At 36.7% G+C, this 15,367-nt stretch overlaps 1 protein-coding gene across 5 annotated transcripts in view; it reads right to left on the reverse strand.

Annotated features, from left to right (window-relative positions):
• The window catches only part of LOC124169304 (E3 ubiquitin-protein ligase UBR4), a 163,073-nt gene that overhangs the window by 21,797 nt on the left and 125,909 nt on the right, over positions 1-15,367 (reverse strand). For all 5 annotated transcript variants that reach the window (XM_046547875.1, XM_046547874.1, XM_046547876.1 and 2 more), the window contains 7 exons: positions 15,141-15,360; positions 14,235-14,432; positions 11,883-12,073; positions 10,223-10,399; positions 8,996-9,187; positions 8,228-8,320; positions 6,809-7,006 (listed from right to left, as the gene is read on the reverse strand). In XM_046547875.1, the coding sequence (XP_046403831.1) occupies positions 6,809-7,006; positions 8,228-8,320; positions 8,996-9,187; positions 10,223-10,399; positions 11,883-12,073; positions 14,235-14,432; positions 15,141-15,360 (1,269 nt within the window). The remainder of the gene's footprint in view (positions 1-6,808; positions 7,007-8,227; positions 8,321-8,995; positions 9,188-10,222; positions 10,400-11,882; positions 12,074-14,234; positions 14,433-15,140; positions 15,361-15,367) is intronic.

A 15,367-nucleotide genomic window follows, 5' to 3' on the forward strand; every position in this document is an offset into this window, starting at 1 on the left:
TTACGTCGCCAATAAGAACCAACAAACATTGTCAGAGGACTGTCTTTCTTGTAGGTTTGTTTGTGAGAAGTGAAATCATCGTGTTCATAAATATTCTTTAAAGGCGTGTTTCTCTTTTAAAATCACACGTATTATATTGACATAGTGCAGAATCCGAGTTGTATTCATTTAAGGAAGTACATATTTCTTTGATGAAGGCATGTGAAATATTTGTTGATGTAGTGGTTGTTCTGTTAATGATGACAAAGCTTGCTTTTCTGCAACTATTCAAGATTTATATGACTAATGGAATATGTGGGAAAGCACAATAAAAGTTTTTCTTACAATCATTCAAATGAATTTCAACTTTTAATTCTATTTTAACATAAATTATCTCTTGTCTATTATGTCCAACTTAGCAACAGCGAACAGTTAAGGAACAAAGTATACGCATAGGGAGAGAACAGACAAATAACCATCTTCCCACATTGTCACAGACAAGGAACAGACAAGGCGTTCCAATTTACATTCTACGAACAGTCGCCTGCCTGTTCTCTCTTGGTCAAGGAACAGGGAACAAACAGCCTAAGAAAACAGGCAATGAACTGACAGCGCACAGTCCCCTGCCTGTTCATTGTCTGTGGTCCAACAGGTAAGGAACAGAGAATGCCGCTTTCTTAACAGGGAGGGAACAGACAAGTAACCCTTTTCTCACAGACAAGGAACAGACAAGGCGTTCCAATTTACATTCTACGAACAGTCGCCTGCCTGTTCTCTCTTGGTCAGGGAACAGGGAACGAACAGCCAACTGACAGACAATGAACAGACTTTATTGTTACAGAAATCGACAGGGAGGCTGCGCTGGTCGCCTCTTTTATTAACTGAACATAGTATGTAAGCACTTACAGGAAAATAAAGCCATAAGTAATAGAAAGCGAGTGCTATCGCGCAATTTTTACCATGAGTCAAGAGAAAACGATGCGTTCTGTCTTCATTTAGTGTCGCTTAAAATGATTAGGATAGTTCGTTGCCTTTTTCTTATTTACTGTTAGGTATGCTCTCATATGGAACAAAATGGCCCTAGCTAATGGTTAACGTGAAAATTACAGTAAATGTGTAAAAGAGAAGAATAAGCGTGAAACATTTATCGCTGAAAATGTCATTCCATGTTCGTTATCGCGGCTGCATTAATTGTCTCTAGTTGTCTCGGTACGAAATGCGGAGGTAGTTAGGCTGTCTCGGGGGTCTCTCGTTGCTATGATATGTAGAGGTTTTACGATATAAAGAGGTTCACTATAGAGAGGTTTGCTTATAAATTTACATGTAAATCTGACGGGACCGGAGGGTTGGTACGATGTATAGAGGGTTACGATGTAAAGAGGTTCACTACATAGAGGTTTTACTGTATATATAATAGATTATAAATAATTGTATGTTCACAGGATATTAATGCTTAATAGGAGGAATGAAATAGGTATTCGTTAACAGAATAATAATTCTTCTCGTGAAGAAAAGATTTTAACTTCCTTTTGAATGACTCCATCGACTGAATTGATTTCAAATGCGCAGGAAGTTTATTATAAATTCTGAGGCCTAGCTCGCGTGGGCCCAGCTTTGATCTGTTAGTCCTAATGGAATGATAATGAAGGTTATTACAATTCCTAGTTTCATATTTGTGAACATCACAATTGAGCATAAACAAATCAAGATTATAACGTACAAAAATTAAAATTGATAATAAATATACACACGGGAGTGGAAGAATGTTAAGTGCTTTAAAAATAGGCTTGGAGGGAGCATCAAAAGGTTTTTTTGCAATGATTCTAATTGCACGTTTTTGTAATGTGAACACCTTGGAGGCATGAGGGGATGAGCCCCAAAAAATTATATTGTATGACATTCGAGAATAAAAGATACCGTAATACAATGTAAGAAGAATATTTAAATCAACAGAGTTCCTAAGGTGTCTTAATAGATAGCAGATTGAACTTAGTTTGTTGGCTAAGAAGTCAATGTTCATCTCATAGGACATATTACTACATAAGTATTCACCAAGGAATTTTGTGTGGGACACATTCTCAATAGACTTTTTATCCAATCTAATTAGGATGCTCTCGAGAACATTGCTATTACCACAAAATTGAACAGTGTGTGTCTTTTGTGTGTTTAAAATCAATTTGTTAGCTGTACACCAGCTTAAAATACTATCATTTGCATTTTTAGAGCTCATAATAATGTCATTTTGAGTTGGAGAAGAAAGTAAAATATTCGTATCATCAGCATATAATATGACTTTAGAAGCTGGAATATTACTGAGGGAATGAGCTAAATCATTTATGTAGATTAAAAATAAGATTGGGCCTAAGATTGAACCCTGAGGAACTCCTACGGTGGTAGAAGTACTTTTGGAGGAGTATATACTGCCATTTACAGACAGTGAGACAGCCTGTGTCCGATTGCTGAGGTATGACTGAAGCCATTTATTGGCAATGCCTCTCACTCCAAAATAATTAAGTTTATGAAGTAGCCGAGAGTGATCCACAAAATCGAATGCCTTGGAGAAATCATAAAAGATTCCTACAGTTTTTTGATTGTTGTCAAGTGATGACAAAATAAAGTCGGTGGCATGGAATAGAGCAGATGTAGTAGAGCGATTTTTACGGAAGCCGTGTTGATTTGAGGAGATTAAGGCATATTTATCCAGAAAAGACATTAATTGGTTGTAGAATACTTTTTCAAATACTTTAGATAAGACATTTTGTTTAGCAATTGGCCTATAGTTATCCAAATTATTGGGGCAGCCTTTATTTTTATATAAAGGGTTAATAATGGAATGCTTGAGAGAAGATGGGAAAATCCCTTGAGTAAGGGATTCATTAATCAGAAATAGAAGAGGTTCCTTTATGCATCTATAAGAGAGATATAATATTCTCCCTGGGATGTGATCAGGGCCCGAAAAGTTTTTGTTAGCTAGGGTTGAAATTATAGCTTGTAAATCCGATTCCGTACAAGGATGAATAAAAATTGAAAAAGCACTAGACTCTGGACTATGGAGCAAGTTTGCAGAAGAGGTAAGAGAGGTGGGTAATGGTGGTGTAATTGTAAAAAGGTTACTGAATTCATTTGCTAAATTTGTGATATCAATGTGTGCATTATCACTGGATTGAGCTATTCTAGGGAGAATGTGCTGATGCAACTTTCCCGTTGACTCTCGAATAATATCCCAAGATGTTTTGGACTTATTACTAGATGAAATTACCCTCTCATTGTTATAGGATTTTTTGGAAAGTTCCAATAATCTCCGATAATTCTTTTTTTTGGCCCTGTATTCATCATGAAGGAGAGGACAATTTGAGCATTTAACTCTGGCAGAAAGATTTTTGAGCATGACAGAAAAGTGGCGAATTTAAATGTAATTTTTCATTGTAAAGTCCTGGGACCAATAAAATTATTATTATTATTAATGACATAAGCAAGATTTATCAAATTCTATACGAAATATGTAGCATTGCTTCAGTAAGTATTTTGTAGAAGAAAATTTAATTTTCATTTCATGTGCCAGAGAAAATTTGATCAAGTTCACCAACTCAAGTAGATAAATTGATGGTGTGGAAAGAGAATTAAAATTAAAATTATTGTTGAGAATTTTCATTTCTGGAGCTAGTAATCAGGGTACCAAGTGTGAAGGTTTGTCCAAAACAAATATGTATGATGCATAGAGGTGTTCAGTATGTATAACGTTTTCACATTTATCTCACATGGGGGCTCAATACACAGAGGTGATAATGGGTTGCGTTTCTGCAGGATGAGCACAGTTAACATAGGTTGAAGTCATGAACTACAAATAATTCTGACCATGGTAATAAATAAAGCATGAGCATAACATATAAAGCCCCATGCGAGCCACTCGATCCTTCATGAATACAAATTTCCGTTAACTCCAGGAATTTGGAGACAAATGCCCTCAAACCAGAACTTTTAAGGGGCACCAAAACACCCTAAAGGTCGTTTTACACGGTACACGGAATTGCACAATTTGACGCACGTGCGAAGGCGCAATCAAAATTGCGTCGTGTAAAGCGGTGAATTTGCTAGAACGTGTGCGAGAATGCGTGGATGCGAGATGGCAAAATAGCCCATGTTCTAATTTCAATCACGCATTCACGCAATTCCACGCCATTTTAGAAATTAATGCAGCTCTAACCTGCACAATTCCGTGTACCGTGTAAAATGGCCTTAAGAGTGCATATAACCTGAGTGATAAAATCTGGAAATTAATTTATGACGAGTCCAAATTTTGCCGCAGATAAGAAGTTTTTTTAAACACAGCGGACTGAATGTTCTCCCCAGAAAAATATCAAATACCCCAATAATACTCCTTTCTCTTGAAACTATTTCAAATGCATTCATTCAGATATTTTCAGTCAAAAATGACTTGGCATCAAAGTCATGGTACACAAATTAATGGCCCACTAATTTATGCACCATTAACATACCTCTTGGATATTGAAACTATTGTTGGTACTTGTAATAAAGAAATGTGGGACATAAAAAGTAAAATCACTTCATCATTCATTTACTGATAGTTCAGGATATAATTAATGAAAATGATTAGAAATTGATAATTGAATTAAATAGGAAAAATGATTTGTTATTGACCAAATTATGGATTTATCTCAGGGCCAATTACAGTGGAATCCTGATTTAAGGTTTTTCAGGGGGGACAAAATTTAAAACACTAAATGCGGACAAACACTAAATGAGGACCTGCCATTTTTTTCAGGTTTTAGGGTCTGTAATGATTGGAATGGCTTTTTATGAATAAAAAATATTATTTTAAGTAACTAAAAGGTGCTGAATGCAGCAAAAAATTCTTTAATGAAATGTTCTCTGCCCTATGAAGGTTGGATAATACTTTCCAGAAATCGGCTAAAAAAATGGGTAGTAAAAATAAGTAATGAGAGGATGATAATTGTTTTAATGAAATATTTTTAGGAAATTCTAATAAACATCAACTTAAAAGCATTCCCACACGGATTATTATTGTGGACATTAGTGATTCCATTTTTATGCATATTTCAGTGATCTCGATGAAATTTAGAATTTTTTCTGTAAAAGTGACCTGTAGGTGACTATAGCATTTCTAATGTAATAAAAAAGGTGTAAGTAGGTACTCGAAAAAGCGTCATTGCATCAATAAAGATGAGTGAAGTAAAGGGACAGCAGAAGATCGCTAATCCCGAATTGTAGACTACCGAATATCTAGTAAAAGGGAGGTTTTCTGGAATTTTGCCAACTTAACGTTTTCTGTTGCCTCGGCGAAACAAGGGATTTATGAGCCTTTAAAAAGACTCCTATGCGCACATTTTGGATTTCGAGGTCATCCAAAAAAGTAGAATCTTATTTCTAGTATGCGTACAAGTCGATGGTGATTTAACACGATGATAACACCAGATTCGTTGTCATATATCCGTGGCCTCATGCAGGTCGAATGGAGCCGGGAGAAGTTGCTTACGCGGCGCGCTGATCACCTTGACTCCGACTCGCCTTGTTTCTCGGCAGCTTTTAATAAAATTTGGTTGGACCTTGAATAACGATTAGCTAAACTCTGTTAAGTGAAAAGGTTTAATCTTCAACAGAACTGGATTTCATCCGAAAAATTGTCAGTGCCTCTGGAGTTTGGCAATTTCGTCAGGGTTATGATGTCGAAGTCAACCACCAAGGGATACCTGCCGGATTTTCGTATTTTTCCGCGCTCATCTATTCTACCGTGAGTATGCGGTGATTTTTACCAGCATGAGCGATTTATTTAGAGCCATGGACCGTGGTAGTTCGTCAAGTCTCCGATTGTCAAAAAAATAAAAAAATAAATAAATAAAATAAAAATAAATCTTTTGACATTAATTAGCACCAGATAGATATTTTTGAATCGACATCGATATCAACCAGCCGCATGTCGGTAAATTGGCTCCGGGATATCTAAATTACGATGTAAAATAATGTTGTTCCGCAGGGAAAGAATGCCGTCACTCACGGTCATGACAGGGAAACACTTCCTCTGTTCTTTCGCTGTTCCTCCGTGGAAACTGACCTTGGAATGGATTATAGAAAGAATCTTCTAGTGAACTGCGCAATTGATATTGGGCCTCCTCTTTTGAAAAGAGAAAGTAGCCGACTGAAAAAATATTGGGCTAATTATCGACTGCCCGTAGGTAGTAGAGTTGAAAGGGGCATAAGCCATCCATTGAAAACATAACGAGAAAACCATTATTGTAGCGGCCCCCGGGAGGATAACTCGTGTCATCAGTCGTCACGTATCATCGAAGTCAAGTTCAACAAGTGAAGGATAAGGTAGTTCGAGGTTATTAAGGGATGACTTTGCTCCATTAGATCGGATCTCATACAAAAAGTGCCTGGTGTTTGGATCAGAAGGGGAGCGAAACATTACGAGAAGACAAATCACCCAGCTTGCGAGTTGAAGGTCGCAGTGCTGCGCTCGCGGAAGAAAGCAGTTGAAGAAGCGTTCCCCGGTAGATTCTATCGACTCTTGGTAAACTTTCATGAGCCTGTTCTTGTTGATGAGCATAAATTCGAAGATTTGGATGAACCGTCATGAAAAAACGTTAAATCGGGCAAAAAAATCTTGAGCGGGACAAATTTTTACGACCATAAATGCAGAAAAACGCAAAATGCGGAAACACTAAATACGGATAATTTTTACATTGTCCTAATAGGGAATGAATCTGGAACCAAAAAAATAAACGCTAAATGCGGAAAAACGTTAAATGCGAAGACGTTAAATCCGGATCCGACTGTAATGTGAACTCACGTCAAGCAGTTGCTCCGAGAGGGATGCTCCAGCTGGACCAGCAGTTGAAGTGGAAGTTGACGATGGAGCAGCCGTTGACCCACTACTGGCTCCAACACCATCAATGCTCTCAGCAGAGAGGCACAATTGCAGTACTCCTAAGAAAACACCTATAGCACCTAGTTCTGGCTGGGTTAGAAGCTCTTGGTTTCTTTTCACCTGAAATAAAACAATCCTGATAAGATATCTGTCCACAACTGAGATGCTCATTCAGACTTAAAATCACAATTCATGTAAAGAATTCTATACAAAGAAGGGAAAGATAAATTACAACCAAAAGTGAACTTCTCCTTTCCATCATTCCCATTTTTAACACGTTGCATACGGATGGCGAGAATTCTCGTCATTTTTTTCCCGAACGTTCCGGACGGATGACGAAGATTCTCGTCATTTAGGCGCGTCAACCTAAACAATTTTAAAGCGTACAATACGTATTCATTAGTACGTTTCCAGTTGTTGTTCATTATTCATAATGAATTGATGCATCATTACGTTTGATTGGGTAAAGTTATATTCTAAACATTAGCTTTTTAACCATGTTTAAACCAAAGGCATTACGCCCTAATAGGCACATATTTCCCAGAATCGGCGTTCCTAGGAATTTAAATACCCCGGTACGCAACGTGTTAAAAAATAAGAAAGCACATTAGTTGCCATCCACTTTTCATCAGTTGGTGACGTAGTTAGAAATATCTGTTTCATATACCTGTACAGGGAAACCTTTCTTGAGGAAAAGAATTGCTAACAGGAGTGTTTGCAACAAAGGATGACACGCTAAGGAGTAATGGAAAAGTGGCAACCCACTCAGCATGAGTCCATATGTTATAACTCATAAGTGGGAGGGTTAACACCATCAAATTTGGGTTGCAATTAGCTTGAGAAGTAAGCAATGGATAAATATCAGCTGTATGACAACATTGGTGATATTTGATCAAATTTTGATAATCAGGAAATTTATGGGCATGATCAAGTGAAGATAAAAAAAAACTCAGGACATGGTTCTACACACCATTGTTCAATTACAAACATGAGGGTCTCAGACTATTTTGAATTCAATCATAAGTAATTATTCGTTGCCTAATTGATGTTTATGAACACATTCCATCCTATGTGAATAACCATTTTGCTGGGCACATCAAAGCACAACACTGTCTATTCCTTCAATACTAGGACACCTCGATAAAAAAAAAAGAATCATTCTTCAACTTATGAGTTCCTTTCATTTAAATTGTTAAGAGAAATTTATGCTACCCATCATAATTGTTACACAGAATAGGCTCCATAAACAACAATGAACTACCATTTCAATAGCTAAGGCAACATTTTTACGTGTTCTGAAAACGTTCATAGCCTCAATAGATTGCACAGCAATTAACTTACCTTCACACACAGAAGAAACAGTTTGAGTAGAACCTGAAGCAATGGCCTTGATCGAGTTACATCTTTGATGGCAGCAAGTCGCTCTAACATGACCTAAAGGCAAATAAGTAACAAAAATATCAGATTATATGCTCTGTATTTAAGATATGTACTTACATAAGAGTTGTACATTGAGATTGGGAGCATGAATAGTAAATACTTAAATGCCTTGAATAAAAATTTATTAATTTGTGATATTCAATAATTTAGGAAGAAATTAAATTACTGCCGTGAATAAAATATAGCTTTGAAATTTCAGTAATAATTGGCATTTCTTGCTTTGCCAAAATCTTTATCCGATAATTTATGACATTTTTTTATACTTTCACAAAAATTTATTCAAATGATGTGGATTATGATGTTTGAACTTATTCAAATTCATCATAGAGTGCAAGATTACTGAAAATAAACGGAAAGTTCTCCAGTGAATTGTTTTTTAATTCATTTCAGTTAAGCAGTCACTAGAAGTTGTCATACTGCACCTACTATGTACCTAGGTACATCTAAAACCTAGAAATAAATGGATGTACAAAATGAAATGATCCAATATCTACAAAAATGGGAAAAATATTTTCATTTAGAGTTTTGTGACATTATGAGACGTTAAATTATTCGATTCTTATATTCAAGGTATATTCAGTATTCAAGCTCATTATTCAAATTTGGAAATCAGATGAAGATACTGATGTCAACCAATGAAGCCACTTCTGGTAGTAAACAAAAACTTACCTGTAACCCTCCACATTCCGCCATCACATTTGCCATTCGATAAACTTCTTCATTGTCTAGCGTGGCCTCAGTCTGTGCATCAAGGGTCTCGACAAATTCCTCCGTGGCATCGCCGAGAAGACCTCTCATACGGTACACAACCCTCATCACTTCACCCTCTCCACCTTCACCCAACCACACTTTTTTGAATACCTTAAGAAAAAAACATGAAGTAAATCCAATAAGCAAAGTAAATCTATAAGCCACTCTATATAGACTTCATAAAAACAGGTATCATATTGGAGTTAAAATATTCAACTACCATATTTAACAGCACATACAATGCACCTTTTTTCCTGAGTAATAACACTCAAAAAAATCACCACTGCCTAATATGTGAAGGCTCAACCTCCTTGGGCTAATGTTCAATACTGACTCCATTACATTTACTAATATATATTTATATGTTTAAATAAAAACTATTGGGCTATGTTGCCGTGTCAATTCTTGGGTGGCCCCTACGTTTCCCGACCAATGCTGGTCGCTTTCTAAAGGGAATCTGAAGTCTTGAAGTTTTTATTTAACTTGACGAGTAGCCGCGAAAGTTTTAACGAAGTATATTTGTGTAGTTCAACTGATGACTGATGTAATTGCTATTGTTATCATTAAGCTCATTACTATTATGTGACGTTACTTTGTGTTTATTTGTTATTTTACATGCATAACGTTTTACTATCTTTTGCTCACTTTGCAATATCAAAGGAGTAGGGAGCCAGATATCGAAGGAGCTTGATGGTATAATTCGATAATAATTATTATCATATACCGATACTTCGTTTTGATTTATATGATACTATAAGATCTAAAAGGAACTAACTCAAGCTGTAAGGGTGGGACATCTTAGCACTGACTTTTTTTCTTGTGCATATTGTACAGAAATGAGGGTGCGCCTTAAATGTCTTACATGCCATCAAATATAGCATTTAACCACAGACTAGACAGTGGCAAACCTTCACTGAGTCACCCGCAAACACAAAAACTCAGCACATGAAAAAGATGCCAAGGTAGTTCAAGTATTTGAACACCGGATGAGAAATCCAAATTTTTTTTTTTAATGATGGTCCACACTTGAGACATCCAGGTTCGAATACACTTCAACGCAAATGATTTTTTGCCTTCATTAGTTTGCACATGTTGGAGTTGTATTTTTCAACAATTAACCATTGAGACATAACTTATAAAACTAACCTCTCTAACAGGAAGATCCAGTGAAATGATTTTGTTGTTGACTAGGAGCTCCATACCATTGTCATCTTCAAGAAGAGCAACAAGCTCACAGTCAACACAGATTTTGTTCTTGACATCACGCATTAACGGTCCAAGACCAGCCTCTGTGCTGCTGTAAGGGTTTCCAAGCATCCGACCCTGTGGGCATCATAAATGAACATGAATACATGATAAAACCCAACAAATTTACGTTATACAAACAATTTCTCTTTTCACACTCAGATCAATACAAAAGAGAAGGAATTGTACTTAAAATTACTCTTAGCATATTCACTGATAACGAGTAAAATGTGTACATAGGTGACTATTACAGGTGACAATTATAGGCGACTATAACAATTACAGCATGCAGATTAAATTTCTGAGCTAAATTAATAAATATCAACTACAGTGCAACCTCGATATAACGACACCCCACGGTGCACGAATAAACACTCGCTATAGCGAATTGTCGCTTTACCGGAGGTGGAGCAAATAATAGCCAATATACCTGTTGCGAACAGATATACAGGAACAGGAGTGGTGCGGCGACAGATAAACATCTATCCGATAAACGTAAGCGTAAATCCAGACGAAAGGCGATGTTTTTTTGCATCACTAAATTTCCTTACTTTAATAACGACTAACTATTCAAACAATTTATAAGCGCCGCACTGAATAAAAATCATGCAAAGCATTGTTTCGTCAATCATTACATTTATCGAACGACAGTTTACCACATAAATTTGAGACTGAGCACTCCATTAGCTTCATTTCTAACAGATCGCTAGCAATTACAGAGGTTAAGTCTTCCGGCGGTGAAACCCTCGCTATAGCGAGAGCCAACACCGAAAGGGTCTCGTAAAAACGAATTTTTTTAACACCCTTATTATAGGGTCAATTGACGGTGCATCGGCTATCTCTCGTAATAGCGGGGGTGTCGCTATAGCCCGTACTCGCTTTAACGAGGTTCCACTGTATGATAGAACATAAAACAAAAAAAAACAAAGAAAAAGAAGTTACAGGAAAAAGATAACTTCATTCGGCAAGTAGATTTTCATGCACAGAAAGTCTGGTTTGAAGGATTTAAGCAAACTGGTGAAAAAAATTCCTTTTTTTTTTTTAGTTAAAAAAAATAAGCAAAATGAATCGAACAGAATTACATGAAGTTACGCAAAAAAGTGAACAATGAAAATTTAGGGCAAGCATTAACCCTCTCAGAGCTAACCATCTATCTGAAATTCTATAGAGAATTTTTGAGATCAATTTAATAAACTATGTAGAATATTAAGTAAAAGCATTATAAAGCTATTTTAATATATTTGTAAGAGGGCTTTATTTATGCTATAAATGTTTATCTAGGTAATACTGATAAAAAATTTACATAGACGTAAATATTACTGTAATTATTAGGGTATCCTAAAAACTACAATGGTCTACGAAGGAGCAGATACCTATTGTCTCCCACACTCAAGAAGGGTGAAAAGGGAAGGTAAACCTCATCTAATTTCTTCAAGAAATACATAATACAACACTGTGATCTGTGTTAAAGCAAAACAGGAGTAAGGTGATAAGGGCACATTCCTATAGATATGTCACATTCCTTTCATGTACCAAGAGTTCTCTACAGACTAGAGCTTACTTGAAGAAAATCTTCCTGCTGTGGATCTTTCTCCAAAGTAAGGAAAAACTCTCCAATATCATTCTCTTCCGGATAAATGATCGAGCATAATCGCTCAAATACAAAGACAGGAGTTCGAACATCATCAAGTGCACAACGACCAGCTGTTTCAACACATATTGCCATGAATGCTCGAGTCTCCAACTCAGTGCCTGCAGGAAGAAAAATACAATTCTGGTAACAAGAAAATGAATACATCAATATGAATGCCCAAATCTTCAAATTATGAACCCTTATAGATTCATTGGCCCGGGTAGGTATGAGCGAAGAGTGCCAAAGGCCAATCTATTGGCTGGTTTTTTTTTACGCTCACGTATTTTACTTTGGTGTTTCGTGTAGCTTTGGTAACTATTTTTTAGTATCTGTCATGCTTTAACATACCCGTAAGTTTTGGGAGCAAATTTAAAAAAAAAATTGTTTCTGAAAATACATACTAGGCTTTATGTAAACATTCAAGCGCCAACCTATAAATTCGCAAAAAAAAAAAGCCCTGGCATTCTTCAACATACCGGGCAAATCAGGCTGGCACTAAAAGATTTAAAAGAATTCAATAGATGGAAGGAAAAGATAAATTACAACGAAAAAAGTCTTCCTAGTTCACCAATTTGCTCTTAAGTTTCAAATTAGAAAACACAAAAGTTGCCCACTTATTCCAAAAAATCACCCACTTATTATAAGTGAGAGATGCCATTATAGATCTGGTTGATTAACTTGTCCAGGGAGGACTTTTCAATAATGGAGATACAGTGGAACTTGGTTAGTACGTTTCTTAAGGGACCACGAAAAATGAACGTACTAACCAGGAAAACGTACTAATGAGGAAAGTAAATAATAGCAGTCGGGGTTATTGCAATCAGTGAAAAAGTCATCATAATTACAATTACTATCGGTAGTTCTCATAGGATCGCCTTCCTGAACTCTTTTCACATTTAAAATCAAGAAAATGAGCGCTACCATGAAAAACAATACCATGTGAATAAAAATCGCAATTTTTCATGGACATCCCGGAGACGATTTCATGATTACGGCGTCTATCTCCCGTGATTTATCCTATAAATATTTACAGAACGAGGACGAGTGAAGCTCAGACAAGTCATTTTTCTTTCTCACACCGTACTCGGAGAATATAACAACAACCCGGAGTGAGTCAACTGGTTTTTTAAACATCATAAAAATTGGGCAAAATTATATTGACTTTCAAATTACGGCAACAGCCGTAGACATTCGCTTCTGGAATGATACCATTTCGATTGTAAAATCGATCGATATATCGACTGATGACACGCAAGATTATTAGATTACGACGTAATTACAAGAAAATTTTATATTAAACAGTTGAAATTTACTTTCAAAATTTGTCTAATGTCGTCTGCTTTCATTCGGAGAATTATTTTTAAGCTAAGCTTCGCGTGGAGATCCTGAGGATCGTCTGCTCCCGCAACAGTAGTCAAGTAAATACGCACGACGTCGAGTTTATGGAACAGTACTGCTTTAGATAATGTGGAAATTGTCTGACTCATTTCTTCATCATGATAACTCGTGCAATAGCAACAATTGCCCACTCACGAACTTTGTGCGCAGCAGTGGGCACTCCCAAGCGCTCCAAAGGCAACAGAAGGTGAGGAGCTCGGGGTGGGGAAAATTGGGGCTTCTTATTGGTTGTAGTTTTCATAGTCAGACATTCCCGTAAAATGGCCGCATTTTATTTTTCATCACGTCACAAGAATTCAGAAATGCATTTGGATAAATTACGGTAGAAGAAAGAGATGTGGAATGAATGGAAGAATGTTAATGACTAATGATAATAAATTAAATCATGAATTCAGACGTTTGCGACCCTTAAGAAGACACTAGAGAACGAATTGCGGGTTGCGTCACGGCAAGCAATTGAGCGTACTAACCAGGAAAGCGCAATTTTTTCAAACGTACTAACCAAATTCTTTTACCTGTATTTTGTTCGGATGGTACCGGGACCGAGGGAAATCGCCGTACTAAGGAGGAAAACGTACTAAGGAGGAACGTACTAACCAAGTTCCACTGTATCACTAAAGACAGTAAACAACCACAGAAGTCCTATGCAAAAGGTCGCGTTAAAGAGGTAACACTCTTGGCATAAATGATATCACCTACCTTCCTTTCTGATTGAAAAATGGAAAAATATGGATCACAATTTTACAAGGCTAATTACAATTGAAAATTAACTAAAACAGGGGAATTAACGCATTGAAATACATAAAAATATCCAGGACAAAAATTAATTTATAATAAAGTTTAAAGCTTAAGAAATAGTGACCTTGTAGGTATCAATGTTACCTGTTGTCATTTCCTCCAGCAGTTCAAGCAATTTCTCTTGGGTGTCATCAATTAGCCTAGTCCTTTGCACCACAAGTCGACGGAGAGAGAGATACCCGTCCAGTACAGCTCCCACTAAGCGACCTTTCAAGGCACGTTTAATGCTCTCACATTCCATGAATGATGCAAGGAGCTCCGTAAGCATTTTCAGTGCATACCCTGAGAATAAAGATTGGATTGTTAAACTTCATCAGAGATACTGAAAATTGGATTGGAAAATTTATAGCTAAAGATATCCAAAATTTGTGCATAAAATAATGAATTCATTGTCTCCAACAAACTTTATTTGATACATCAGTCCAAAATCTCATATTCACCTTCACTGTCCATTTCCAATTGCTAAGAATTATCCTTAGTTTTTGGCACAAATTTTTAAAAATTTCCTCACTATTTCAATAGCAAAGAAGCTCTACATAGCGATTCTATGGAAAAATGCAGCATGCAGCAAGGTATTTTGTGAAATAAAATCAATAGATAGTAGGATGAATATAGTCATGTCGTGCTATCCAGCCAGGACAGCAACAAAATCACCAAATTGCCACTTGTATGCAGCAACGTTCAACCATGATTTTATCTTTCCACTGCTCCTCTGGAGTTTATCCCTGAGCATAATATAATTTCCCTGAAATTTCCATGACTTCTGGTCCCAATTGTTGTTTCCCTCACTTCCAAGATTGGTATGTACCTTTTTCATGATTGCCAGTAATTCAGAAAGAAAACATACATTTCTCAGGAAAGGAACTGGGTCCCTAATCCTGAATGAGTGAAAATCGCATACCAATGGTTTGGTATCGATTAAGCTCAACCCTAACCTATCACAATAACCTTTGGGTTGACAAAATAAGTAACTTAAATGTGATGGCATACCTTGAGCTAGATCAGAGGTCAATGTTGTTTCCTCCAAGCGATGTAAGTACCGAATCTCTGCAGTGAGCAGGGATGCTAGTCTAGGAAGTAAACCATGAACTGCGAGATATTGTCTCCATGGTGGCTCTCCAATCAGAGATTGATAGAGTGCGAGGAATTCTGCAGCGGATTCGCCAGCAGTGCCCAGCTCACCCAGGAATTCTGTTAATAAGTCTAAAACCTGAGGA

The sequence above is a fragment of the Ischnura elegans genome, chromosome 12 (genome assembly GCF_921293095.1).
Source record: "Ischnura elegans chromosome 12, ioIscEleg1.1, whole genome shotgun sequence".
NCBI lineage: Eukaryota > Metazoa > Arthropoda > Insecta > Odonata > Coenagrionidae > Ischnura > Ischnura elegans.